The 26,585-nt window shown below is 48.2% G+C and overlaps 2 protein-coding genes across 3 annotated transcripts; both read right to left on the bottom strand.

The window, feature by feature from the left end:
• Positions 1 to 1,590: 1,590 nt before the first annotated feature.
• Positions 1,591 to 26,057, bottom strand: LOC108029568 (trichohyalin). 2 transcript variants are annotated; one of them, XM_050888304.1, is made up of 10 exons: positions 25,496 to 26,057; positions 20,610 to 20,668; positions 15,965 to 16,234; positions 7,616 to 9,467; positions 6,775 to 7,369; positions 4,007 to 4,192; positions 3,786 to 3,943; positions 2,999 to 3,448; positions 2,627 to 2,933; positions 1,591 to 2,074 (listed from the first exon to the last, which is right to left on the bottom strand). In XM_050888304.1, the coding sequence occupies exons 3-10, from the start codon at positions 16,032 to 16,034 to the stop codon at positions 1,886 to 1,888; spliced, it is 3,807 nt and encodes a 1,268-aa protein (XP_050744261.1). In that variant the 5' UTR covers positions 16,035 to 16,234; positions 20,610 to 20,668; positions 25,496 to 26,057; the 3' UTR covers positions 1,591 to 1,885. The 2 variants fall into 2 exon arrangements, with proteins under 2 accessions (XP_050744261.1, XP_016957413.1); XM_017101924.3 differs by lacking the exon at positions 20,610 to 20,668.
• LOC108029569 (uncharacterized) lies at positions 23,952 to 24,582 on the bottom strand. Its single transcript, XM_017101925.3, has 2 exons — positions 24,148 to 24,582; positions 23,952 to 24,084 (listed from the first exon to the last, which is right to left on the bottom strand). The coding sequence occupies exon 1, from the start codon at positions 24,482 to 24,484 to the stop codon at positions 24,281 to 24,283; it is 204 nt and encodes a 67-aa protein (XP_016957414.1). The 5' UTR covers positions 24,485 to 24,582; the 3' UTR covers positions 23,952 to 24,084; positions 24,148 to 24,280.
• Positions 26,058 to 26,585: the final 528 nt, after the last annotated feature.

Below are 26,585 nucleotides of genomic sequence, written 5' to 3'. Positions count from 1 at the left end.
ATTGATGAATTCTACGCTGCACCCATCACCGGCAAAATCAATTAATTTAAGTTTTGCACTAAATCTGCCGCATGGTAGACAGCAAATAAATTAGGCATCTCATTTGCTGGCGATACGAAGCCAATTAAAATGTGATATTTGTGTGCCCCATTAAATGACAGTTACTGCTTGCCTCAAAACGATTTAATTAATTGGAAATTTCGAGGGCTTTAATTAAGTGCCGTGAGTTAGAAGAATCGGCTAATTGAAATCCACTCGACAAGCCATCGATTTGATGCATTCCCTTTGCCCTATAGTTGGACTGAACGTTTAATTAATCAATTTACCGAGTCCCTTGGACTTGCCCATTTTCCTCGATTTTTATCCCCTGCTGTTGGTGATTGCAGTGTGTAATTTACTGAAGTGTGATCCCCTTATCACTTTTCTTGCACCATTTGCTGCTCCACTTCGCACTGTCAACTGGGCTACGCACTGCGATTACTTAGTAAAATTAAAAACGCTACAATTTTCCCCATTTAACGAACGAACACGTGAGTGGGCGGGAAATTAATTATGGCAAAACTGCACCCATTGGATGACAGATGATGATTGTCTTCACGGGGACAATAAACATCCACTCGCATTGTGTCCACTTTGTGTCAGCGCATAAGCACTGCAGGGAAGGGATGTGCATATATATGCGACAGGTGGAACAGGTGCTGATTAAATGGCTGCCACGGAGATTAATAACAACGGCCAGGGCTTACGCTATTACTCGCTGAGCGAAAAGTGAAGCGAAATTTTTCAAATAAATCTTGTTTACGCCGAGAAGAAAATATTCTCAAGCAATTTTTTCATTACCGACTGCTGCTTATATTTTGCATAGTTTTAGGTGGGGGCACGCCGGCGGATTTCCATATAAAAACAGACGCCCTCGGCGAAGCTATAAATTTATTGCTGAACTTTAAAATACCAAGCCGCAGCCACTTGCCCCTTAACACTTCGCCGCCGGCGAAAAGTTGACTGGGAGCCTGTATTTTTCGCAATTATCCTTGAAAACGCAGCATCGAGACGAGGCGAGTCAGCTGAGGGACTGCAGCCCGAAAGTTGCAGTGGCAGGAGCGTGCCGGCGGAAATGTGTTTTTGCTGGGTGTTGAGTGACTGCGAATAATTTATTAGCTGCGTGAAAAATAATTTATGTTGAGTTTTCCCCTCTGCTTTTATGTTTTTTATTTATTTTCCTGCTGCACACAGCATGCAGTCGGTGGGCGGGAACGGCGGCTGGGGTTCAGCTTTGGATGGGCAATCGGTCAACAGATGCAGTTCTTCTAAATTGAACAATCTGACTGCCAGTTCTGGCAGCACTGCTCGAAGTTACAGAGCCACTGGTGGGGTGGCTAACTCGACTAGGTGCAGTTTTGCATGCTCTGGACTGTGAGTTTGTGTATAAAATATGTAGAGTGAATGTAGAATGTAGAATACAGTGCGCTTCAAAACCGTAATTCGGGTTGAACCGTTTTTTCTTGGTTTTATTTTTAACCAGCCTTTTTTATAAAACAAAAGTATTCCTTATAAACCATCATCGTCATTGGTACATCAAAAGTCGCAAAATAGCTTATCGAGTTTTTAAGTTAAGTCTGATATTTTATTAATTTATAATTATTACTGGAGTACGAATACATTTCACATTTAAGATATGACGAGAATTGCAACAAAGGTTAAAGAATCCTACGCAACTAAGCGAGGACATCGCATCGCATCCGGATGCCAATCCTCCTCCTCCATCGTTTGAATTGATTAGAATTACGTTCGAGTTCGCATTAATGATTACAACTAGCAACTAGGTGTGGTTGGGTTCGGGACCTCCACAGGGGAGCACCGGGTGGAGGCGTCGTGGGTCATCTTCTCACTTCGTCCTGGTGCTGCGTAAATTCGATGCTGAGAGCACCGACCGCGGGGGTGGCGGGCGCTCCAGATTGTCCATGTGGTAGCGTCGCGTCGACGTGGAAGACTCGTTCTTGCGGCCCAGCCGGCTCAAGGTGCTGGCACTGGTGGCTCCATTATGTGGTGGAGGCTTTCGCGGCAGTGTGGACATCTATAGGTTATCAAAAACAGAGAAGGAGCTCAATAAAATTTTGCACCCTCCAAATAAGGTTCTCAACTACCCCATCCATAAGTCAGGAAAATTCTTGCCTTACATTTTTTATACCGCCGGATTTTATACAAAGTTCTTACTTTAAAAGTAGTTTTTTGTTTCCATAATTATATGAAAGAAACAATACAAAGAGTCGTGGCTTTGCCTAAAAGCCATATATATTCAATGGTATGTCAAAAACCCATTAAATATTTCAACAAATTTGTTCGGATTTAATTCGTGTTGATCACCTTTGCTCAGTGATTCTCCAGGCAAAACCAGTTTGAAATCGTGGGGTATTAGCGAGCAGAAAACTAAAATTATCATTTAATGAATAATCTAACTTGATTTTCGCTTTCACAGATCTTTCGCGATTTTGAATCTTAATTTCCTCAAACGTTCTGATAGTGAATAATAATATCCCAAGGGAAAATATAATACCATTTTAGAGCTTTTAAAGCTTAGGGAAATATTACGATTGGAGGCAACTAAATTATGGTTTTCTCAACGCACCCGCTTGTTCTGCTCCTGCGAGTAGTTGATCTCGTAGCCCTCGCTGATGTGCTTGGGCTTCCAGGGGGCCAGCATGGAGACGGACCTGGAGACGGTGCGGGTCATGGGCTGGAGGGGTGGCGGTTGCTGGGGGCCCGGGGCCTGCTGCTTGCCCTTGCGAAGGTCGTCGCGTGACATGGACCGCCGGCGCAGGTTGTATGGCTGTGGAATGTCGCCCACCGTGGTGGCGTGCAGATAGACCACGCTGCGCTGGCTGTGCAGGCTGGACTCGCCCTCGGTGCCGGAACTCTCCGCCGGATAGCGATCCCTGTTAGGAAATGGGGGATTCAGTTACTCAGAGTTACTAGAGGCTAATTTGCATGTGCAACCCACCTGCCGTAGCCCACATTCTCCTGGCCCAAACTGTTGAGCAGCCCGCGCCGTTCGGCACTCCTGGCCGGCTTTGGTGGTCCCAGCAGCGGACGATCCTCGATCCGCTGGCTGCGCGGTCCATCCACCGTCCTCTCCAGCGACATGGCCCGCTGTCCCGCCGTGCTGCTCCGCTTGTGCCGCTCCGCTGGCTCCGGCTCCGAGCCGCTCTCCGAGATGTCGTGCAGTTCGCGGGAGCGCGAGTAGTGGCGCCTCTTCCGGAAGTCCACCTCGTCGCTGCCGTTGTCCAGGTGCTGCATGGAGCTGGCCCGCTGACGACTGCCGCCGCTCTGGTTTTGGACCTGAGTCTGCCCAGCCAGCGTATGCCGGTAGTCGCGGGCTGGCGGAGGAGGACTGCGGTCCAGGTGGTAGGCACTCTGCGAGTGCTTCGACTGGCCCAGTGACGGACGACTCCTGCAGAGCGTTAGCAAAATATAAATTTATCAGTTGATGGCTTCAAAATGTAAAATGATAAAAGGTAGGGGAGGTAGAATTCCAAATGTAGTATTTCGTTTTGGAATACTAATTACAAAATTGATTAACCTTGAAAATGCTTGTACCAAAATAAACTTAAAAACAACTTAAAGCACTCTTAGCGTAATTAAAAATAATTTCACATTTAATCAATAACTAACTTGCCCTAATTGTTAATTTTAATTTTAACTTAAACTGAACATTTTCATAGTTAATACTTTAAAAAACCCAATAACTTAAATTTAAGTTATTAAACGCTTATCCAAATGGTCCCCACCTGGGCATGCTGGTGGCCTTGGAAATGGTCGGCGGATTCGAGTCCAGGTCGGTGTCGCCGAAGAAGCGCAGATTCTTGGCTGGAGCAGCTGCCGGGTTGCGTTTGGCCCGCTTCAGGCTCGAAGTGGTCTCACTGTGTCCGTTGACGGATACATTGAGCTGAAGAGAAGTATTGGAACGGATTACAAGAACCTCGTTAGATAGGTATCTTTCGACTCTCACCTCCTTGGGACTACTCTTGGCCCGGCGGTCCAGCGATCTGAACCAGCTCGTCTTCTCGACCTTCGCGAGCGGCGACTCCTTAGCCTTTGGCTGCTTTTTGGGCGGCTTGTCCGCTGGACTGCGCTTCACCAACAGGGGACTAGCTTTGGGAGTGGACAGTCGGCGTCGCATCGAGATATCGATAGTCTAGACAGAAGAAAATATTTATTTTGGTGAAGTTCAATTGAAAACACAAATAATTTAACTAAGCCTAATTATTTAGAAATTAAATACCCTTTTGGATATTTCCTAAACTTTTAAATTGCCGAGCTGTCAAAAAATAATCAGAACAGTTCGGTAAAATAGGAATGGGCATTAAATGGTTTCATTTAAATTTGTAAACAGCTGTGATTAGCTTGGCTAAAAACATCGAAAAAACGGACAATCCTATATCTTCCTTGGTAACACATGACCAAATGTAACACCTAAACATTTTCTTATAATTTTTTCGGGATCTATTACAAGAATTCCCACAGACTCTGATTTGCACGACCACTTTGATTGATATTTTTCCCCATGCAGCACAAGTTGCCTCGGTGGGCGGCTTGCTTTCGCTTTCGGGTCAAAGGTCGGCTTCTCCCACAGCCGCGCAACAGGTTGCGAATGTGGGGCAGGTGGCCTTTATGCGCGTAGCCGAGTGGGGGAGTGGGGCCGGCCAGTAAACTTGTTTTGCCTTTTGTGAATGCGACTGCGAGTCGGCTCGATTTGGCCGGCCCAATGCAACTTTGGCCCACTTGCGGTTGAAACTGTAATAGCATTGGGTTTTCGGCCCCACAGGCCGAGTATTGGATTTCAAATAGCGGTGAGGCTGCAGGTGCCCAACCCCCGAACCAGATCTATTTTGTGGCACCTGACAATAGCCAGGAATTACGCACCCACTAAATAATTACGAATTCAAATGTGTGCCCAGAACGCGACTGCGACTCCCAATATAGTTTATGACCAAGTTGGGGGCCAATAAATAAGCTAACAGAATTATTTACACAAATCTCTGCGGTTTCTCTTTCGCGTGTGTGTTTTTGGGCATGTAGAACCTCTGGAATGAATGGCAAGCACTTAAAGATTTCTGCGGAACACTTCGGGCGGCATGTTTTATTGGATGCCCATGCCTCATGAATAATGGCAGCACATTGTCCCGGGAAGAGGCCGAGTCCCGGAGATCGGGCCTTATAAATACCTCTATCACGCAAGCATAATTTTTGACAACGGTCCGAGGCGGCGGCCACACCTCGGGCCGAACCTCCTGCAGGATGGGCCCGTTCCCGCCCTGCCTCCCCTCATAACGCTCCCCTGAAGCCGGCTGACTATAGCGTTTTCGGCCGCCCACTTGGAACATCCGGCAGAACGAAAAGTGGCAACATCCTCTAGCCCCCTTAGACTTGGCCAAGAAATCCGCCGAAGCATTGCAAATTGGCTTGCGGCACGCAGCAGCAGCAGCAGCGGCAGCAGCAACTGTTGCAGTTGCACGTTGCGCAATAGGCAGCAACACCTCGGCAACAGTAGCTGCAAACCGTTTTGCATCGGAATCTGGGCCCAACCGAATTCGAATCCGAATCTAAGCCCAGTTTATTCAATTTCCCCGCCCCGGCGTTTGTCGTTTCGCTGTCAGCTTTCTTAATTTGCGAGCGCACTGACAAACGGACTGACAGAGTGACAAACTGACAAACTGACTGACTGCCTGAATGGCAGAGTGACAGCAGCTGCGTGGGTCTTCCACTTCTATATCTGCACACATATTTGTATATCTATGTGTATCTCCCCGATGCGCGACCCTCGACGCTTTTGTTCTTGCTCGAAATTTATACGACGCCTCGTCGCTGAATTGTTTAGCTTTTTTCGTTAGCGCTTTTCGTTCCGTTTGCAACTCTATTTGGCCAGTTGTCGTTTATTACTTAAGCGTAGTCGCGAGTGGTTCTTTATGGTCTTGGCAGCTTGATCCCCCAAGACCCCAAGAGGCCCCAGCATCCCCAGAAGAGATGTGCCCCAAAGTGGACGTGACGTCTTGTCTTCTAGGTCTGGCACCATTTTCGGCTGGCCTCCGACGCCCACCCGGCTCGCTAAGAGACTGCTGACCGGAGCAGGAAGTGGATCTCTGGGGATCGCATCGGGGCTGAACAATTGGCCGAACATCGGCTGGTACTCGGACCCTCACTCCTACTGCTACTCCCCCAAAATGTAAGACCCATCGACGCAAGTCTTGATTAATTCGAAATTAATAATAGCCGACCATGACCAAATGAGCCGCCGAGGGTCTGGATTCCGAAGTGCTCCGTGATCTTGGCCATCTATGACCCGGGTTAATGACCGCCGGCTGGCGCCATCAATTGGGCATTAGGCCAAAGGGGCTCGCAGTTGCACAGCAAAAACTCACATGTTTTTATAGCATGGCATAATTTTTACATATCATTCTGCTGCTAACCAAACATTTGTAATTTATTGGATATTCCACTAAGGGGAAAAAAATTTAGGTGAAAAACACTTTGTTTCGCTTGCGTCACTCTTAAAACCAATATACAAGTTTGTTGAATTTTTAAACACTCTAATTTGGTAGACAATAGGTTAAGGTATTCGATCTTGATAGTGAATCTCTGAATCCTTATACATTTCCTATCTTTGACTGTGTGAAAAAAAAAAACTAAAAATGGCTTTTCTACCATGACTCGATGATAATTTGATATATTGAAATAGATATACATTTTGATCCTTTTAATTGGATGCGGAGCTCTTACCTTTGGTTCGCGTGAGGTCTCCTGGGCTGAGGTGTGATGCTCGCGGTAGCGCGACCGCATCTCCTCCTCTCTGACCATGTAGCGCTCCCTCTCCCGTTCCCATTCCCGTTCCTTCTCCCTCTCCCGCTCCTTGTCCTTGTCGCGACGGCTTAGGGTGCTACTGTTCCCGTTGCTCATCCGCTCCTTCTTGCCACTAGACACGTTGCTGCCACTGCTGCGCCCACTGCCCCCGTTGCTGGCGCTTCCTCCGGCGCCCGTGAACAGCTGCTTGACCTTCTCGAAGCCACCCAGCTTCTTGTTCCGCTTCAGGGTGCTGGAGTCCTCGCTCTTCTGGCCCTGGGATTGGCTCTGTGACTGGGAGTGCTGCTCCCGACGGCGCAGAGTGCTGGTGGCCACCGGATACTTGTCCAGATGTGGATCGAAGTGCGAGCCATCGTCGATGGATCTTTCCCTGTAAACGTAGCTGTGCTCGCGGCGCAGGCGCGACGGTACCGCCTGCCGTTGCAACTGGCGCTGCTGGGCGCTATCCCTTCGCTCCCTGCGGAGGAAGGACTCGCAGGCCCTTATGTCGTCCAAGATTGTGCGTTTGCGCCATCTAAATAGGAAAAATTTGGATTTTTAAAGCAAAATAAAGTTGTTTAACATCAGATTTTCACTGATATTGCACATTTTAAAAGATATTAACTCTTTTACGAAGACGTAAAATACTTTAAATTCGTTCTAGAATACATTACATTTGTAACAAAGCTCGCATAGACCAAATGTTCTGAATGACTTGTACGTAAAGTCCGATTGTCCTTAGGGAAAACTATTAGAAAGCTTATTATAAAGGGCTCCCTACCTTGTGGTCAAGTCTCCGTTGAACGACTCCTTGCGGAAATCGTTCTCGATTCCGGAGTCGCCCTTGTCGAAGCTGCGCTGCTGCAGCTTGTCCCGCTTCAGGCTGCTCTGCCAGTAGTCCTCCCGGTGATCTCGCTGCTGCTGCGTCTGCTGGGCTCGAAGCTCTGGCGAGGATCGGTACTGGTCCGTCAGCTGCGAGTCCAGGCTCTTGGGCTCATGCTCCAACCGATCCGCCGAGTTGTAGTCCCGCTCGCGTTCCCCGATGCGCTCGCGATGCCGCGACTCCCGCACCTGACCATCCCGCTGGGTCTCCCGCACATAGGTCTCCTTCACGCCTCCGTGCCCGTCGTCGTAGTACTTGGTGTGCCGGTAGCGGGAGGTCTTCTCCATTTTGGGCAGCGTGGAGCCACTGTCTACGTGGGTTCGCTCCACCGGATACTCGTTGGACAGCTCCTGGCGCACAGGACGGTGGAAGCGCTCTGGCTCCCGTTCGGGAGTGGGTCTGCCCACCTCCCGATTCCTGTCCGGCTGACGCTCCAGAGTGGCTCCCTCCCCAAAACGCCGCGTGAGAATGCGCGTCTCCAGCTGAGCTCTTCTGTAGCCCAACTCGTCCAGGTAGGGCGATGGACTGACGCTTCGGATGACTGGCACTATCGGGGGTTCTGCCCTGCGGGGGAACTCCTCCTCGTAGTAGACCTTCCTGGGCTCATAGCCCAGGCCCTCATCCTCATCGCTGAGGTTGCGTGGACTCAGCTGCTGCCAGGGCGAGGGCGAATGACTGGGCCTGTTGACCAGGGGAACCCCATTGGAGGTGGGTGAGTAACTGGGCCGCACATCGCTGGCCCTCGGCGGCCTGGCCGGAGCGAACTCCCTCTGGGGAGTGCGTACATCCCGATCGAGGGGCGACGATCGACGCACCTGATCCTCGCCCAGGTCCAGCTGGGCATAAGTGATGCCCTCGTTGGGCCTTATGTAAGAGAACGCCGGCTGGCTGATCACCGGCTGCGGGGAGAAGCGCTCCATGGACAGCCGCTTGACCAGGCCGTCCACGGTTCGACCCTTGGTCAGCGGCAGACGCTCAGCCGGCTGCTGGGAGCTGTGCATATTCTCGCCTGACTTGGCCTGCAACGTCTCGATCCTGTCGCGGATGCCCGCCGAAATGGAAGGACCTCCTCCCCCTCCCGGCGACTGGAGGAGCGATCCGTCTAGTTCCGCCTGGGAGCGACTGCGGGCCAACAGTTCGCTCAGACCGCGACCACTTTCATCCTTTTCGCGCGGCGTGACGGCGTCTGATTTGCGGCGCTCCCGCTCCCGGAAGTAATCCCTCTCGAAGAAGTCCTCCCGCTGCGCCTGCTCGATGATGGGACTCAGCTGCTGCTTGGACTGACTGCTCTTGTCCTTGTCCCTGTCTTCCTGGTTGACTCTCCTGGCTAGCTTGCTGCTGCCCACATCACTCTTGCTGCGCACTAGACGCCTGGCGCCGCCGTCCTCGAATCGCGGATCCCTGTCCAACTGGCTGACATTCGAGTCGCTCCTGCGGCTGAAGAGTCCGAAGATCGAGGGCCGCTTGCTGGTCGGCTTCTTGGTGGAGGCGTCGCTCGCGCTTCGGGTCACGGGCTTGCTCTTCTTGCGCCGCGTGGGCAGGGAGTTGAAGTCACTGGGCTGGCTTTGGCGCCTCTGCCTGGCCCGGAAGTTGGGGATGTGGTCGCCGTTCTCGGCCTTGCTGTGGTGCCTGCCCGCCTGGGCGATCACCAGGGCAGCCTCCTTGCGGATGTCCGAGGGATCGATGTCCTTGGGCAGCTGGTGGTAACTCGGCTGGTTTCCCGCCGACTCGTACTCTCTGGGATGCTTGCCTGTGGATTACATGGAAGAGTAAAGACCCGGGATTAACATACAACTGCACAGGCTGTTCCGCGAACTAGTTGGCATTCATGTAAAGACAAATTAGCACATTAGCCCGCCGATGATGTAATATCTGGCAGCCAGCTGTGGCCAATTCACACTTGACAGCTGCTGGCTGCTAGCTGCTGCTCGCTAAATAAGGCAGCCCGTCCCGTCCAGACCAATTCGACTCAAGAGTTGCGAGACTGGCCGTCTGACAATGGATCTGGCCCACGTCTGTCGCTCGATCCGAGATGCTCTTGCCTCGCTGGACCTGGACCCCGATACTCCGCTACTCCGCTGCCCCACTACCCCGAGTGCCCGAGATATCTCGTGGAACGCCTGCTCTGTAATCGGACGCTGTAAGCGCTAATGGCCATTGAAGAGGCCGGGGCTGCTGCGGTCCCAGTTGATCTATCTCTCATAAAGATTCCTCCACTTCCTCACTTTTTCATAATCATTATTATTTAATGCGCCGAAAACAACAGCAAAGGGGGCACGAGAACAAAACAGAAACGTCAAGGAAAACGTGCCGAAACGAGCATCATCATCGTGGCCAGAACAAGATGTGCTAGCCGAGATGCGTGATCTCTCCAGTCAGCAGTCAGCCCCTTTCCGGCCAGCTCTATCCAATATACACAGGAAGAAATGGGAGTAATCTGTACTTTCATTTTTCACGAGCATTTATCAGGAATTAAGCTATACAGAAGAAAACTATATAGCTTAATCACTAAATGAGAAATAGAAATTCCATCTTTTATTTATTTTCTAAGAAACATACCTGGCAAGATCCTAAACATTTCTACGCAATTATCTCGAAAGGTTATTTTCAGTAAAACCCTCTTAATTTGTAAAACCCATTGGCGAGTAAAAAAATTTTATATGAAACAAAAAAACATAATAAAATAGTTAACAACAAATTTGTGTGCGTGTAGCTCACACATTCCTAAACCTAACGCCCAGTGTGGAGATCTCAGATCATCGGAGGCATCTCTCTTCTGCGCTGACCTTGCCCCGAGATCAACTGGACTTCTGTTGCCCCACCTGGCCCCACCCCCCGGCCCTCCTCCGGTGGAGCGTTGTCCATTCACCTGCACAACCTGTCACATTCGCGGACCACGAGGCAAGAACCGCTCCCACATTCGCTTGATTCGTGCTGCAAAATGGCAAAGTGACACCGATGTCTAATCGAAATTCAAACAACAATGAATAATGACAGAGCTGGGCGTGTCGTGTGCCAAATTGGTTTAGCGGAATGGGATTGGAAATGGGATTGAGAGAGGTACTGGGGACTGGGGACTGGGGATTGGGATAAGGGAGCATTCTTGGGGCCTCTACGAGACTGTGTTTCTCTGACTTCATCGCCGTCACCGTCGCATCTCCATCTCCAGCTGCAATCAGCTGTCATGCGATATGTGTCAAGGTGAAAAGTTGGCCGCTGCACCATCATGATGGCTCACTAGTCTTGGCCAACTTACGAGGTTTCGTTTGCCAGCCGGCGGCGTTTTGTATCTTTCTCGTTGCTTTTTTGGAGGCAACAGGAAAACATAAATTCGCACTAGGCGACAGCATCAATGTCGGCTAACCGTAAACAGTACCAGGTTGCCAAGACCCTAAGACAATGATCTCGGGGCGAGGGCAGCATTTGATTGATTACCAGACGCTGAGAGCCATTCATTAATCTAATCATTGATCCACTTAATGTGGCCACGCCAGCTCCAGCGGGCTCTGTGATTTGCAAGACCATCCAGGGCAGTTCCATGAAAGGCGATCTGATGCGAGGGGCCAGAAGGAGCTGCGAATTTTAATAACCTTTTCTGCTCATGGAAAAGCTGGCGATAAAGCATCTGATCCACTTTTCCGACTGGTCTGCCCCTGGGCGCCTTCCAGTTGCAAGTTTCGGATTCGGTTCCGGTTTTTGTTCAGTTTTGGGTAGCTGCACATAATTTGACTCTCGTGATAGCTTGGCGACTTTGCCTCGAACACACTGACCAACTTCGGAGCCACGCACCACAGAAAGCCGTCGGAATCAGCTCATATAAATAATGAAGTCTCGACGTTTTGTGGCAAGACTTTCACTTGCCGCAAATGCTTCCAGGAGCAGGTCGATGGTTGTAGTTATGGTTTTGCTTTAGTTTAATGATACCAGTCGGTAATTGTCTGGCGAAGATGGTGATGCTCCAGTCGCGACCTCCAGTCCGCTTCATTAAGGCAACCACAACCACAGAGTCGGAGAGCCACCTCCTCCTTTCGCCCCTTCTCCTTTCCCGTCGACAGCAAAACGTTTTAGTTGGCAAAAATGCTTTATCCCCCGCTGGCCATGTCAGTGACAAGATAAGGTCGAGCCAAGTTGGCTAAATGGGAGCTCACCCGCATTCCTGCCTCCTCTCGCTACTGGTCTAGGTCTGCACTCAAAAAAATCCATTAATCGCTTATGAAGCTCGAACAGATGGAAACTTATAAATTTAGGTATTTGTAAAATACTTTTACTACTACTTTGAGTCAATGTTAACTTTAAACTCAATCATAAAAATATAACGAAATTTTCTAAGCTGAGTAAAACCATAAAAAGATTACTGTCACCTTTTTATAATATATCGCCTCATTTAATTCAAGACTCTATTGTCTATTCACTGATAAAACTTTCCACACTAGCATTATAGTCCTTGATTGAACATCGATTTAATTATAATTCTTCTGAATATACCTATTTCTTAAATCCCAAGTATCTTTTAATACCTTGGGGTTCTGTATAACTTCCTATTTGTTTTTAAAAAAGATCCGACCTTACAAAAACCATGACCAATGTACAAAGAAAAAACCAGTAATTTTAACTGGTAGAAATATTCCTTAAAGACCGATTTACCATACTTTTTCCAGTGCATGTCTAGGCCTGGCATGCTAAGGGTCTGCGTAGGTTGCCATGGGGTATTTCAATTAACCGGGCGCACTTTCGATTTCATTTAAGGGCCTAGATCGCCGAGCTGACGTTCGGCTTTATCTGGGCAGGTCCACGGACAGGGCGCATTTATTTTGCGTATGAAAATAATTTAATGCTGCCCGGCTAATCGGGGCCGCGGAGCCGGTGTCCAGGGCCCAGGACCTAATCACTTCAAAAGCGGCGCCGCGTCCTTGGGCAGCCCAGGTATGCAAATCAGCGTGTTGCGCGGTCTCAGCCAGTGCAACTGCGGCCGTGGCCAATTAAAATTGCGCGCTGGCCATTCCAGCATGGCTTTCAAAACAAATACCAATGGGAGCTTTCGCTAAAGAATGGGGCGATTCAAAAGACTGAGGCGACAAACTTGTTTCTCCCCCTAAGCGGCTGTCAACAGCAACAGCTACAGCCCAAGCTATGGTCGGGCGAGAGCGGATAAACAAATAACAAATCACCGAAAATAAAACAAAGTAAAGGCAGACCGAACCATTCGGCGAAAAGAGTTAAAGAGCTCTAAAAATAATCTGCGACTCATTTCAATACACATTTCGATAAACAAATGACGCAATCGTCTGCAATTCCAGGTGATTTCTGTTGCGACAATTGAAGTTGGGCACACGAGGACTTGTAGGCGAGGGCAAGTGGATGATCGACAACTCCTTTTAGCCGAATTTACCCGGGTTCTCGATGTGGACTCCCCGAGGCGTCCCTCTCTTCCTCCGAATAACTTGTCACAGAGCACAAACACTTCGGTTTTAGAACGATAATGACAGGCGACCAAGAACCTGACTGAGTCCAATATGAAAAGCGACTGAAAGCAATCTCCGGCGAACGGGCAACCAGTCGACAACTGCGACTGCCTACGCCAATGTCACTTGGCTAAAATAGTAAAAACACAACAAAAGCAGAAATAGCAGCGAGAAATAGTGCGAAATTTGTGGGCAGGCAAGCCAAAAACGAGACTTATTAATTAGGTTTCCTCCGCAACGCAAAAAGGCAAATGAAGTAAGACAAAACATATGCAAATGATGAATTAATAAAAAGCATAAATGGCATTTTAATAGTGGTCTTCCAAGCCTCAGCCCCAGACCCAGCCCCAGCCCAGAAGACCCAAAGATGGCACGAGAGCAAACAGAAACCAGTCGGGCTTTGACAAAGTTCGCACTCGAGAGCGAATCAAATGTGGAGCTGGCTCGGCTGCGCACTCAAATTATGGAGAGTAGGAAACGTAGCAAATCCCATAATAATGACTTGCCTTTGCCTAATTAAATTAATTAATTAGAGGTGTACGGGCTCATTAGAGAGCACGGATAGTGGGGAAATGGCTGGTAGGGCGGGGCGAGGGCAGCGTTGCGCAATCGGGAGGGGCCTACGCTTTCGGGCAGTTAAGGTGGACTTGTTCTCGTAACGCCTTTTTAATCGGCCATCTAAAATTATGTCATCAGCACACGAACGTGCTACACAGGGGGAACCGAACGGACGGACGCACAGATCAGAAGGACGTCGACTTGGCCCGATCGCCAGATTTCGAACAAAGGAGCCCCGATTTGGCAGCGCTCCCTTGCCTTTCGTCACCTGTCCGCCTTCGAGAAGCTGCCTAAGTGCATCCACCAGGCCCAAGGCAGAACAGCTGCCGACCCGACTCGTCTTGGCCAAATTTGTCGCTCCGCAAGGTTGATCACGCCGCAGTCGCGCCAGCGAGGCTCACCTGTAGCCGCGCGCTGCCTCAAATTGGCTGAAATTAGTCGTCTTTTAGTTGATTTTTTACAGTCAACAACTTTGACTTTTGACTGCACTGTAATTTAGCAGAAAATTCACATGTTAACTGCGGATGAAAAATGTTGCCTTGTGCCCAGCGGGCGAATCATTTTCCACAAGCCGCCAGATTGCGGTCTTCGGCGCTTCATCTCTCCCTACTTTGTTGCGTCAAAAATTAAATCATTATTAAATCCGTGCTTTACACATAATTGCTTTAATTTGCATGCGAAGACAGCGAGGTAGAGGCTGAAATTCATTTTCGACTCCGGGTTAAATTACTCTAAGCGCTTGTGTCTGCGGAGATAATAAGTTACTTGGGGGACTACCCTCCTAATTGTAGCGACAAACTATGTTCTTCGAAGAAATTCAATAAGGTCTTTCTAACAGAATAGTAAGATTTAAATTTGGAACACTGAATCTGACCCTTCTAACAAAATATAGCTTGGAACTTGGCTCAAATTGACTTGTACAATTTTAATCAGTCCTCAAGTCACAATCCCCTTATGTTTTCGGCGACCTCGCAACCACACAGAAATCACAAAGGTAATGAATCGTGCCCGGCCGGCAGATTACCTAATCACGTTACATTTCGGCGACCTCGACTTGTTGCATTTGCCTAAGCCAATTCAGAAATTGCAATTAAGTTCGCTTACGTCCACTAAACGAGTTAACCGAAATGGCAGCCATTTGATGCAATTACGCGACGGCAAATCTGGTTCATAACCATTTTAGATCCACGCACTCGGCAGCTGGCCAAAAGGACTTGCCGTTAATTAGCCACGGATGGCCAGTGGCCGATGGCCGCACCATAAGGAAACGCCAGAGACTGGCAGTTCTAAATTGGGGGGACCGTCTAAAAAATTAACGTTTGCGCCGGTTTAGTCATAATCAATTTTGAATTTCTTCATTCGCGACAGTGGCCATAAATTCAATCCGGCTATGAAATAAATCCCAAGTCGTTGCTGTCGCGGCTGCCAGACATAATCATAACAATAATAATATACTCGAAGCTGCGAGGACAAAGCGTCCAGATGCAGTGGGTCCCCTGCCCCAGCCCCTCCTTGCAGAGATGATGTGCAAAGTGATACCCATACCCGGGCGGCGAGAGCGAGCATCTCTCGCTGCGACTTGCAAGCCTTATAAAATATCAACTTATTTTAAATAGTTATATGGGAGCTCTCCACTTTACGCCCGAGTCTGTGTGCGATTATTCTCAAGGTAAACTACATTTTATTGTTGGGGCGGCTTTGTTATTATTATTTTTATTGCTTTTGGCATTCGTTCTGGCTTATTCGCCCACCAGCGCGAGGTTTCTCTTTGTTTTTCCTTCCTTTGCCACATGTGAACAGCTACTTGTTTGTCTTCCATATTCTTGGCCGAATCTGAAAAGCTAGAAAACTGAAGAGCGTCTCCGCACGGCAGTTATGCAATCGACGGTGGAAAGCCTTTGGCCAGAACTGGCTGGCCAGGTTAATGAGTTGCATTCGCGTGGGTTGTTAGCGTCCGTCATTGATTGACCAAAATTGGCCTACTCACAAAAGTATGCGGGTACGTTTCAGATGCCACTTGGTTAGTGTTTTTTGTTAGCTGGTTATTGATGAGGTTTCTATGGCTGGTTTTTCTTAGTTTGTCATTAGAGATCTTGTGAGTTCGTGCTCGCCGCTCTCATTTGGCGGCTCCGCGTGTTGGTTATTTGTTTTTAATTTCTGGTTTTGGTTTTGTGGTGAATTGGGGTTACGGCTGTCGGGGGAGGTGGTTCCTTAACAACGCACTGACCTATCCGCTTCACGTGCACATCCCGATTGAAGCTGACCCGTGGTCCTCCGTTCGCGGCTGCCGCTTGCATCTTATCTCAGGGATTGGGAATGTATCCTTGGGATGGTCTTGGGGCTGCTTCGTGGGTCCTGTCTTTGTTTTTCTCTCTCCTGTCGGGTCTTCTCTCGGAAGAATCGCAACCCTAAGTAAATTCTTTGTGTGACAGTCTCATCGAACTGTTTGAACTCTGCGCATTTTCCATTAAAGCTAGACACTTTAAATGGACTTCAGCTGCAAGAAGAAATAATTCTCTGAGTTAACCTCGTTTTCTTGGATTATTTGTGTTATTTGTTTTTTTTTTTGCGATTAGCCAGCACGAGTTTAGTTTGCAGCTCTCCAGTTAGCCCTGATTTCAGCCGTGTGTTTGCCTTATTTTAGGTTTTTTAGCTCGTTATTAATCTTTATGTACTGTACTCATGCGAGTGTAGGTTTGGTGAGAGAAAGTATTATTAAAAATAAATTAGTTTACTCTAGAGTTAACAGATTTCAAGGAAGAAATATTAATTGTAATGGAAAGATATTTTGTGTAAGCGTTGAGTACTTTTGATTTACCCTATCGTAGTCTTGCTCAGGGAATTTAAGGTTTAACTATTGTAGTCACCAAACCAAAAGTATACTATGTTTTTAAATCCATCTGATTTGTTTAAATAAAAGCGCTTTTAACGTGTCGCATGGGTCATACCTCTCTAAAGAGTATGAACATGACAGCAGCCAAAAGAATAATTGCCAATTAATTCTTATTCTTATTTCGATTCTGAGTCCAACTTCCACGCTCAGTCTGACTGATTCCCCAGTTTCGGGAGTGGGCACAATCGATGTGATTTTTTCTGTATTTTCGTTTTCTCGGACAATTACGAAAATAGACACACGACGAGGGTGCTTGGGCTGCATACGAGATTCAAATTCTGAGGGAACGCGGTGGAGGCGAGTCGACAGTGCCTGGGAGGAGAAAACTGTAGAAATATTGATTGTGATTAAGCAAACGCGATAATATTCATATTTGAATACGAGAGTGCAAACTCTATTTAAACAATGCATAATGCCCGAGGACACTCGGACCGCGCCGCTCCTGTCTGGGCCGTCCCCCGACCCGAGTGGTCTCCCAGGGCCCCAGAAAGAACCTCCAGTTTTGACGACCGCTCCATGGACACATGGACACGCACCCACCCAAGCCAACACATGCAAAGACTGCGAAAGGAGAGACTTTTGAGGGATCTTTGGACTTTGGAAATGTTGGATACCCTCCTTAGGTGGCTGGCTTGTTTTGTGATCTTTCAGTATTTTAATATAGAACTTATTTTACGAGTAGATCGTTGTTTTTTCAATATGTGAAGTGTTGATTTCTTATATTTTTCTATTATGACTGGAATTTACCAAATTAATTGCTAGTTTAAGGAACTGTAAAATGTGTTTAATTCGTTTTAGAATAAGTACATCCATAAAATAAGTACCTTTGATAGACATCAAAATAGGGATGGGATAGACCGCGGAAATATTTCCGCATTACTCTCATAGAGTATAACAAGGAGCTCTGTAATGTGTGGAAAATGCCTGTCCATTGCGGCACCTGGACAAGGACGAGGCCGCTGCTCATTCACTTACTGGCTTACTTACAGTCCGCGGTCCTTCAGGCTCAGCCCAGACCCAGATACAGTCGCAGTCCTAGTCGCGCTCCCACTCCCCGACCGCCGACCAGGCTCTGGAGCTGGCTTCACGCTCTAACGAGCACAATCGCCCGGCTAGACATCAATGGCCACGTCGTCTGTCTGATCGCGGGCACCGATGCAGTCCGTTCGCAGGGGAAAACGCTGCGAGCTGCCAATAAAAATCCTTTACCATATAATTTGAGTGCGCATGCGTGCGCCCTGACGTTGATGGGAGCCGCGCTCGAGTGCGAGTCCAGGCCAGGCCATTGCCGAGCGAGCTGGGATCGCACGGGATGGAATGGGAATGGCTGGAACGCAGGCGCTTATGCGCAATGCTACGCCAGATGCCAATGTCTGATTCCCGATGCCGATTGCCGAGCGTTGATTGCGCCATGAACGTGATTTGTTTGTAAACACGCATTATTAAGGTGTAATAAACATAAAATTTGTATCGCTTGGCGGACCTTGGAGTCGGCGCGGCGCTGCAGCCGGCAATCGCAATTGGGCACCTCGCCCCGCCGTCCTGGCCGCACATCTTTCAATTAAACTAAAAAGCCGGGGTGTCCAGCCACTCCATTCACAGCTCGCATTTGCATGCGTCTGGGGAGTAGCTAATTTCAGGCGGAATTATGCGAAATTATACGAATTACGCCCGTACATGTGGGAATGGGATTAGATTAGCGCGCAGAGTAAACAACTTAAGCTTCCCCCGCGCTGCTCTCCATCCCCCGAGCAGCAATCGTTCTGAACTTGAACTCTAACACGGCGGTAATGATAGGAAACCATGGAACCCCGGAGCCAGACTCCGCATCCGAGTGCGAATCAGAACTCCACCCAAGTCTGGCGAGTCCCTCGCTCCGCCGCCCCGGCAAGTGAAACCAAAAGTGCGCGGCAAAGCAAACAAAACGCCTCGACTTTTGCCCACTTTGCGTGTGTTCTCAGCGCCGCGGAGTCGATCTGACCTCTGGGGTTCAGCCAGCCAAGGGAGATCGGCCAGGTCCACTGGGAGAACAGAGCCGGCCAAACAAGCTGCACGCTGTGGCCCGTCCACTGACCAACAACGCGGGAGCAGGTTTAGTTTGTAACTTTGCTTAATTTGAAATTTGATTTGTTTTGTGTCTGGAACCACAGTGTAATTCACTTGTTTTTTTTTAAATATAAATTAAATTTTCTTGTCCCCATGTGTGTTTTTTCATACATAATTTATTTTGTAATTTTCAGACTATTAAAAAAGGTTTCTTTAACTAAAAGGAAACAAATGGTATGTGGCAGGAATGCAATTTCATAAAAAAGTTTTCTTAAGCTCTTGCGACCTAAAAATTTCAACTTTTTTCTAAATTTATATTGAACCTCAATGATTCCCAATTTAAATAAAAAAGACTATATGTACTTAAAGGCATGTTGAGTCTACACGTTTAATTCAAGAAAAGATAATGTTAAAAGTATTATATTTCAAACGTTCCAAGATACGCCCATGCTTACAACCAACTCTTAAGGTCCATACCACCTTTGCGTTTTCAACTATAAGCCGACTACCCTTTTTCCCCAGTGTGCCAGCCGGAGCGGCCTTTCGCATAGAAGTGAAAATGAAGGTGTAGTCCAATTTGTAAGTATGGCCAAGCCCTGTGGCCATTCAAAGTCCATGTTATGCAAAGATCAGAGCAGCCCCTCGCCCCCTGCCCACCGCGCCCGGAATGCTGAATTCTGGATCCTACTACTCCCTCTGGAGCGGAGGAGCCGGCCCAATGGACGTTGTCTAGCGATGGAAACATTTTTCCATGCGTGCCTCGCCGCTCCGCCGCTTTGTTGGTGGCGCTCGTTCGCGTCTTCGACTTTGGCAAATACTTAATTGCATTTCGATATCTATGCCGAGGCATCTGTGAGTGAATGCCGCTGCTGCCTCAGCGGGCCGACTGGCCAATACCCAATACCCAATACCCAGAGCTCAATGCCCAATACCCAGTGCTCCAGACGTCGGGGACGGGCGGACAGCCAAGGAACGCGCCGGCGCTGTCTTTGTTTGGGCCAGGAGTCGCAAATCGAGGGGGGAATCGCGTATCGAGGGTTTGGGCCAGGCCAATGCCAGTGCGTTCGGTTCGGTCTGGATCTGGACTAGCTGGCCTGAGACCCTGGCGACGGGCGTTGTGGGTATTGTCAGGTCTTACAACTAAATTCCCCTTGAGCCGAGCGCTTTACTAAGGAAATTAGTAATTGCTACTCCCATTTAGAGACATCTATGCGGGCTTCTATGTACGTGTGGCATTCGCCAGATGATGACGATGACAAGTTCCCCGCTCGGAGATTGTCTGGCGATTGTCCAGCGCCCACTCACAATCGCGCACATGGGCGGCAAAGCGGGGGGTCGGAATTGCAATAGAACTTTGGGTTCATAATTATAGGTGCTTAAAGATAAAATATAAGTGTTAGAGAATATCCACCACAAGATAATATCCAACTCAATCAAAAAAATCAGAAATTCATTGAGATAATAAACAACTCTAATACGATTTCAAAATTTCGGAGTACTGTTAAGGATTGAACTACCAATTCACACCAGCATATAATTCATTGAAGTTTGACCTCAGATAGTGTAGCTTTTCCTGAATTCCAATGGATTAAATACTTTGGGTGAACGTTCTTTAACCCCCTTTGGCCCACGCCTCTCGCCCTGCCCACCAATGCCAAACTTGGTCACATTGTCTGTCAGCGTTTTGTTGCCGCTCCGCTGTCGTTTTCACGCTTTGTTAGCCAGCTAAACTGTATCTGTATCCGAATCCGAGGAAGCTTCCCTTTGTGCTAGTATCTCACACTCGGACCGTCGGACTGGGGCCACTATGTGTGTTAGAAGGTTAATCTGTGCGGCATTACGTGGCAACTTTTCGTGCCGTGCGGCAAGTGTCGATAGCATAATTGCAAGCTGTTCCCAGCCAGCGAAAATGTAAATCAATTTCTTCGCTTACATGTCTGGCTGTTTTTTGCATGATTAATAATGGCCGGGAGGCCTGGGATCGCCGCAGGGCTGGAAAGAAGACAAGAGATTTCACTTTTCGAACTCATAATTAGCCCTGGGAGGGTAAGTATATCGGAGGTGATGGACCTACGGAGCGACGGTGCGATGGATTCTATCCATGTCATAGCTGGTGGCGGTGCGACTCCTAACCTGCACGGAAATCAATTAGGCACCGCGGCGAGTGGACAGTAGAGAGTTCAGAGCGATCGATCGATCATAAGTCAACAATCGCTTAAAACGCGATCGGATGGGATGTGGTAAGCAGCCAGCAAAATATGTAGATGTATTCAGAAAGATTTGGACCGACGTAAATGTCAGAGGGGTTTTACTTTTGATTTTTTAACATATTGGTGTCATCCAAGGGAGAAACCTGACTCAGATTCTTGTTATGATGAACGTTTGTTAGCAGATCAAATAAGGCTTCGATGATTTTAAAGTACTGCTTAGCTCTCACGCCTGTTTGGAACGTTCTCATTTTTCGGGCAACCCCTGGCGCCACTCCTTGATCCTCGTCACTCCGAATTCCTCCAGCCGACTGTCGAATTCTCCGCTCGTTATCGCTGAATTCGCCAACAATTGTGCGCAATTATTGGCCTGGCAGACCACGAAACACGAAGCTTTCCCTGGGAAATCAATAAAGGAGGCAGCGTCAAAAGTTTCCGGCAACGACTCAAGCGCGGTGGCAAAGGTCAGCCAGCTCATCTCAGAGGCAGAAAGCAAAAAGACGGCCTGGAGCCAAGGAAATCGAGTGTCTCGCTGAGTGGGAAAAGGGCGAACATGCACGCGATGCCGGGTGGGATGGGAGCTGGACGGGAAGGCTGTTTTTAGCCGAATCCAACGCTGCCTTCTTTGGGTCTGTAGTGCATGTCATAACCAACGGTGCATGCGCCATCTTCCGCCTTGCATAAGAGCCCCGGATGGTTTCACTTTCCCGGGTAATTAAGCCGATCGTCCGGCTAGCGGTAGCTGAAATCGTAATTTATGCTAATTCCACTCGCAGATCGTTTAATTGATCCGCGTTAGATTCGATTTCGCAGGGGCTTCGACTGGCGGCTGGCCAGCGGGTTCATTGATATGCGGTTCGATTCGGTTCCATTGCCTGGATCCCAGTGCTGTTGACCGCGAATCAAAGTCGCTTACTCGTCGGACTGGCATACAAAGTACGCTTTCAACACGGCCTTTTCGAACGTTCGTGGGCAATGTTTTGTGCCCCTCATTGGGTAATTCGGGGGTGGATGGGGGCACGGCTCTTTTGGCGTTATGAAAGCGTTACAAATCTTGGCTTTGAGTACGACACTCCACCACAGTCCACTACAGGCCACTTCAGATGGGGCCGCTCCGTACGTGATAAGGCAATGATGGTGATGACGACCCGTCATAGACCAAATCGCGTCTCATTAACATTTGGGCCATAATCGATTCAGCTAAGGCTGAGCTGGCTTGCTTTACATCTAATTTATGTGCTTGCAGCAGTGTGGCTCGGCCAAATGATATCATGATGAACGGCCCACGTCTTGGGGGCGATCCGATTCTTAGAAATTCGTAATTGGCTCGGAGATGAAAGCGCCCCAAACAGAGCGAAACAGGCGAAACTATCGGCCAATACATCAATTTAATGACTTCATTGAAAGCCCTCTCGAACCCCAAAAAAGAAGAGCCCCAAACACATTTCGGACCGGGGCTCCTCCAGCTTCCCAGAGTTGCCGTTGCCGCTGACGTAGCCGTTTACCTGTTTCCCAGGGCGTCGAGTTGCACCTGCTTTTGGCCCGGCGACACTTGATATCCCCCAGAAAGGTCAGGCTTCGAACTCTGGGCCCGAGAAAACCGAATTAAGCCAAACGAGCGTGTCAAATGCCGCTGATTGGCGGGGAAAGAGGCAGAAATAAACCCAATTGAGCCCCAAGTACTTCCGCAGCGCTCTGTGGAGTGTCGTATGCCAAATACCGTTTCGACCGACCCGATCCGACTTGATTTGATTCAATTCCCGCGATCCAACTTCCGGCGAAGAGCCTCAATGCCAGCCGGCGATGTTTGGGCTTTTAAATCGAATGCGACCAAATCAAATAATTTGTTAACACTGCCGCTTAAGTCAACAGTTAAACAATCAGCGATCGACGGCGCTTTCAGGCCGATTGCGCCACAGACATTGACAGACATTGATTTTTAAAGCCATTTTGTGTTTTTGCCCGGCTTTTGTTTGGCTGTTGAACCCCCATGGGCAATTAAAGCTGCACGATGCCAAAGTGAATGTGCGGCGAGCTGCGAGGAGCGCTTCGCACTTCCAATCGATCGCGTAAGGTCACCTGGGAGTGGGTTACGGAAACCCGGCCGACTCCAGCGAATCGGGAATCAAGTGTGTGATCTAATACAATCCTTAAGTTAGGCCTTACAAAAGCGCTATTGGACTGTGATATGCGCTCTTTGAACGTATTAAGTCAGTTCGCAATTTAATTCATATTTGTGGCTTTTGATTAGTAATAAATTGTGATATTCACACGATGACGTTATTTCCGTGGTCCTTGTCCACCTCTCTTCATAAAAATCAAACGCGAGTTCTTCACCACAGGAGATACAAATGTTGACCTATGCGAGGGGTAACATAATATAAATTCCCTAAAAAATAAATCGCTAAAAGTTCAAGATAATAGTACCAAGGCTGACCTAAAAAATAAAAACAAGCCATCAAATGTACTATAGTGTAATAAAAACACCAATTTTATTTGCTTTTTATCTCGAAGGGGACTAAGCAAACGATGACTAGGTCGCGTGTTGAAACAAACGTTTTCCGACGTATCTAAGAACCAAGCTCGCTTGTTGGTGCTAAGCAAACAGTTGCATTAGTTTCGAGAATGAGCTCTGTCGGCGCGGTCTTTGATCTCGGTGACTAATTACTATGTAGGAGTACGTGTTAAAAGCCGGACACGGACCCTGACTCAAAGCAGGAAGCTCCCCGGCCGGGTCACAAACGAAATCGAATACAAACTAAGTACGAAAATCGAAATGCTGGCATCGCCTTATGCACAAGTACAAATCATCCTTGACGCATGCACACCAAAAACGGCAGTCGAAAAACAGAAAACAAAGCCGAGCGAAAATATCGGAGCTGGAAACTGAAAACAAGATAATACGGAGGCAACGCAACTCCCAAAAACGAAACTGAAACAGGCCGTAGGACTGCATACAAGGCAAGGCTGTAGACCTTTTTTGGCCACATCAACAAAAGCGGCTTTTTGAGAATTTTCAATTTTTTCAGCCGCCATCCCCCAGCCTGAATGCGTCCCCGGTCGGGGGCTTCGCTTAAATTGACGTTTATTTCCAGACGACGGCGGTCGAAACTTTCGAATTTTTGGACTTTAATGAGGAGTCGAGTTAATGTGGCCGGGCATTTGAAGAGGCTCACGAGGCGCTCGGGTCCTGAGCTGCAGCTAACAAAACGAGAACGAGGTGTTTACCAAGGCACCTACAGAGACACAGCGACGTATACATACAACATGAAGTATATTTAACCAGCACCGAGCATCCAGATACAAGTGAAGTCATGGGCCTGGCATTGGCATTGAATCTCAAGGTTGGACGGGTCAAAAAAGTCGTCTCCCACGTGCATAAGTAAATATAAATGTGTTAGATGTGGAGAGACGGCCTAGTCCGGGGGGTTTTCTCCTCCTGCAGATCCTGCCACAGCAGAAAAGGACTCGAAATGTACCTCGAGTGCTTGGGGTACAGGTTGGTCAGGGCCAGCAGATCGCCCGCCATGGCCATAAAGATCTGGGCGTAGCGCACCGATGGCAGCCCAAAGAACCAGGCTAACGTTTTCTTCGAATCCATTTTTTCGGGTTATCTCCAGACCTTAGAATATATCAGCCTGAAAACTACTTCGAAATGAGCACTATCTCCCTGGCGACAGGTTATTCGATTCTGATTAGCTAATGAATAACGAATAGCTTGAGCCTGACTAAAAACGCGCCGACTCTGGCCAATTACTTATGTATATTTTGCCGAAATCCGCACAACACCCATATATATAAAATTCCTAATCGTATTAAAAGCAAAGCTAATGTAGACTCCGCATTTGAAAGGCTAATTTTTAAGAACCAATATATAGATTGCTGAGAGCAAGCAGATTTCCACGATTCTCGTTTCGAAAACGCCAAAACTTTCACTCAACTCGGGGCAGTCATCGCTGAAAAATGTTTGCTTTCTGTTGAGCGAGGCCTTCAGAATTCTATTTCCGCCCAAAACAATAAAGACGCTCGCATTTGCGGACTCGGTCGAGTTTCTATTAACATTAGAATTGGCCATTGGTTATTAATTTGCATCCCCATTCAAAGACCCGCCGAACGTCGTTAAGTGTATTTGTGAAGTAAATGTTAATGTTTTTCGGGAAAAGAGGCGAAACGAAGCGACGAAGAAAGTAGACGGCGAGGAGATCTTCTTGCTGAACCCGAGAATGACTTCCAATTAACCAGATCGGCGAAAGGTTGAGCGGATCAATCAGAAACTTCACCTACAGTCTGACTCACAGTCGGCGCTAATGCGTTGGCCGACTCTATTCTATATTCGGATATGGAACAGTCACACACCCACCCACATAAGTGTGTAACTGGGACACTATTCGGGGGTCGAAAAGCCCACTACAGATCGCTGTTGCGATTAGGATCCGAGGCTGAATTATTCAAGAGTAGAGCAGCGATAGCTGCCAGAATCTCCCAGAGCTTGGGTTTAGTATGGAAGGTCCGGAGATCCGATTCGGTTTCAGTTGGTTATCAGGGCAAAGCATCTACGGCGTTAGCTGGCGGTTTTAGGGTGGCTCTACTGTACAAGCGATCGTCGACTCACCTCAAAACAGCATTCCTCGTGCGTTGGTGTGGGGAGAACAAATGCTTTGCAGTTCTAAGTAATTTGCGCAGTTCTAATTACGTTTATTTTGTATTTGATGTGGGTTCGTTTTTGCGGCTTTGTTCCCCTTTTATTTATTTTTTATTTTTTCACTTGCCAAGTGTCGTCGCGAAACAGTTGCTTATTTGCAATTTATATATTTCGCTTTTCGGGCTGTCGAAGTTGGAGTTTGGTATGCACGTCAAATTTTAATTAGTCGAAAAATGTTTGCACAATTTAGCGAAAATTTATCACGATTTGTGTTTGAGATTTTTTGTCGTTTTGCGTGGGCTTCGCTGAGCGGTTGAATGTACGTGCCGATGGTCGTTGGTTGCTTAACTTTTTATGGTATTGGCAGGGAGGATCGAGCGATGTATCCTCGGTGGCAGATGGGCGCTGGCCAGTTCGTTTGTTTTTTATATTTGTAATTAATTGCTGGTGAGCGAACGCGACGCAGTTTCGGTTGTTTCACAGCTGAATCGCGGGCCTTCCTCCGGCCGAAGTGATCGCGAGTACGTCTGAGAGCCGACTGAAGTCCGGGTCCAGCGTTTTGGCCAAGATCGCTGCCAAAGCTCGGAGCCGAGAACCCGAAGAGAGCGAGGGAGCTTAAAGCGGGCTAGCAAGTGGCGCAGCAACAAGTAGCCGGTGTTTGCGGAGAGCGCTCGGCAGCAAGTTCGTGTTCTGGAGTCTTTCGTTTGGCGAATATGAATCAAATCAAGGTTCGAGTACTCACTCGAAAACAAGTGAAACCAGATCGCCCAAACATTCTTGGGATGTTTTCCTACGCGCTGGCCAATATGAAAATGATGTTCCTGCCTGTTCCGACTGTCAACCAGTTTCCACTGGCTTCTGTTCGCTGACCCTCTGCCAGCTGCTCATCTGCGCAGTTCCCCCCGCCCCTGCCCCAGGCCACTCCCACTCATCAATCACTGGTCATTAAAGCCGGGCACTAATTAATTCATCTTCTAGATACGACCGAGCAGGCGCTAATCCCGGGCCACAAGGTAAACAAAGCGTAAAATGTGACCAAAACATAGCACTAGTGCCTCTT

The sequence above is a fragment of the Drosophila biarmipes genome, chromosome 2R (genome assembly GCF_025231255.1).
Source record: "Drosophila biarmipes strain raj3 chromosome 2R, RU_DBia_V1.1, whole genome shotgun sequence".
NCBI classification, from domain to species: domain Eukaryota; kingdom Metazoa; phylum Arthropoda; class Insecta; order Diptera; family Drosophilidae; genus Drosophila; species Drosophila biarmipes.
The sequence above is the reverse complement of the archived record's forward strand: the minus strand, read 5'-3'. Positions and strand labels throughout refer to the sequence as shown.

Bases quoted from the DNA above. Each gene is read 5' to 3' on its own strand.
- LOC108029568 (XM_050888304.1), bottom strand. From the start codon at position 16,034: ATGCAAGCGGCAGCCGCGAACGGAGGACCACGGGTCAGCTTCAATCGG. The intron at 9,468-15,964 runs GTCAGTGCGTTG...TGTAATCCACAG, and splicing joins TGTGCACGTGAAGCGGATAG to GCAAGCATCCCAGAGAGTAC. The intron at 2,934-2,998 runs GTGGGTTGCACA...ATTTCCTAACAG, and splicing joins GAGAATGTGGGCTACGGCAG to GGATCGCTATCCGGCGGAGA.
- LOC108029569 (XM_017101925.3), bottom strand. From the start codon at position 24,484: ATGGATTCGAAGAAAACGTTAGCCTGGTTCTTTGGGCTGCCATCGGTG.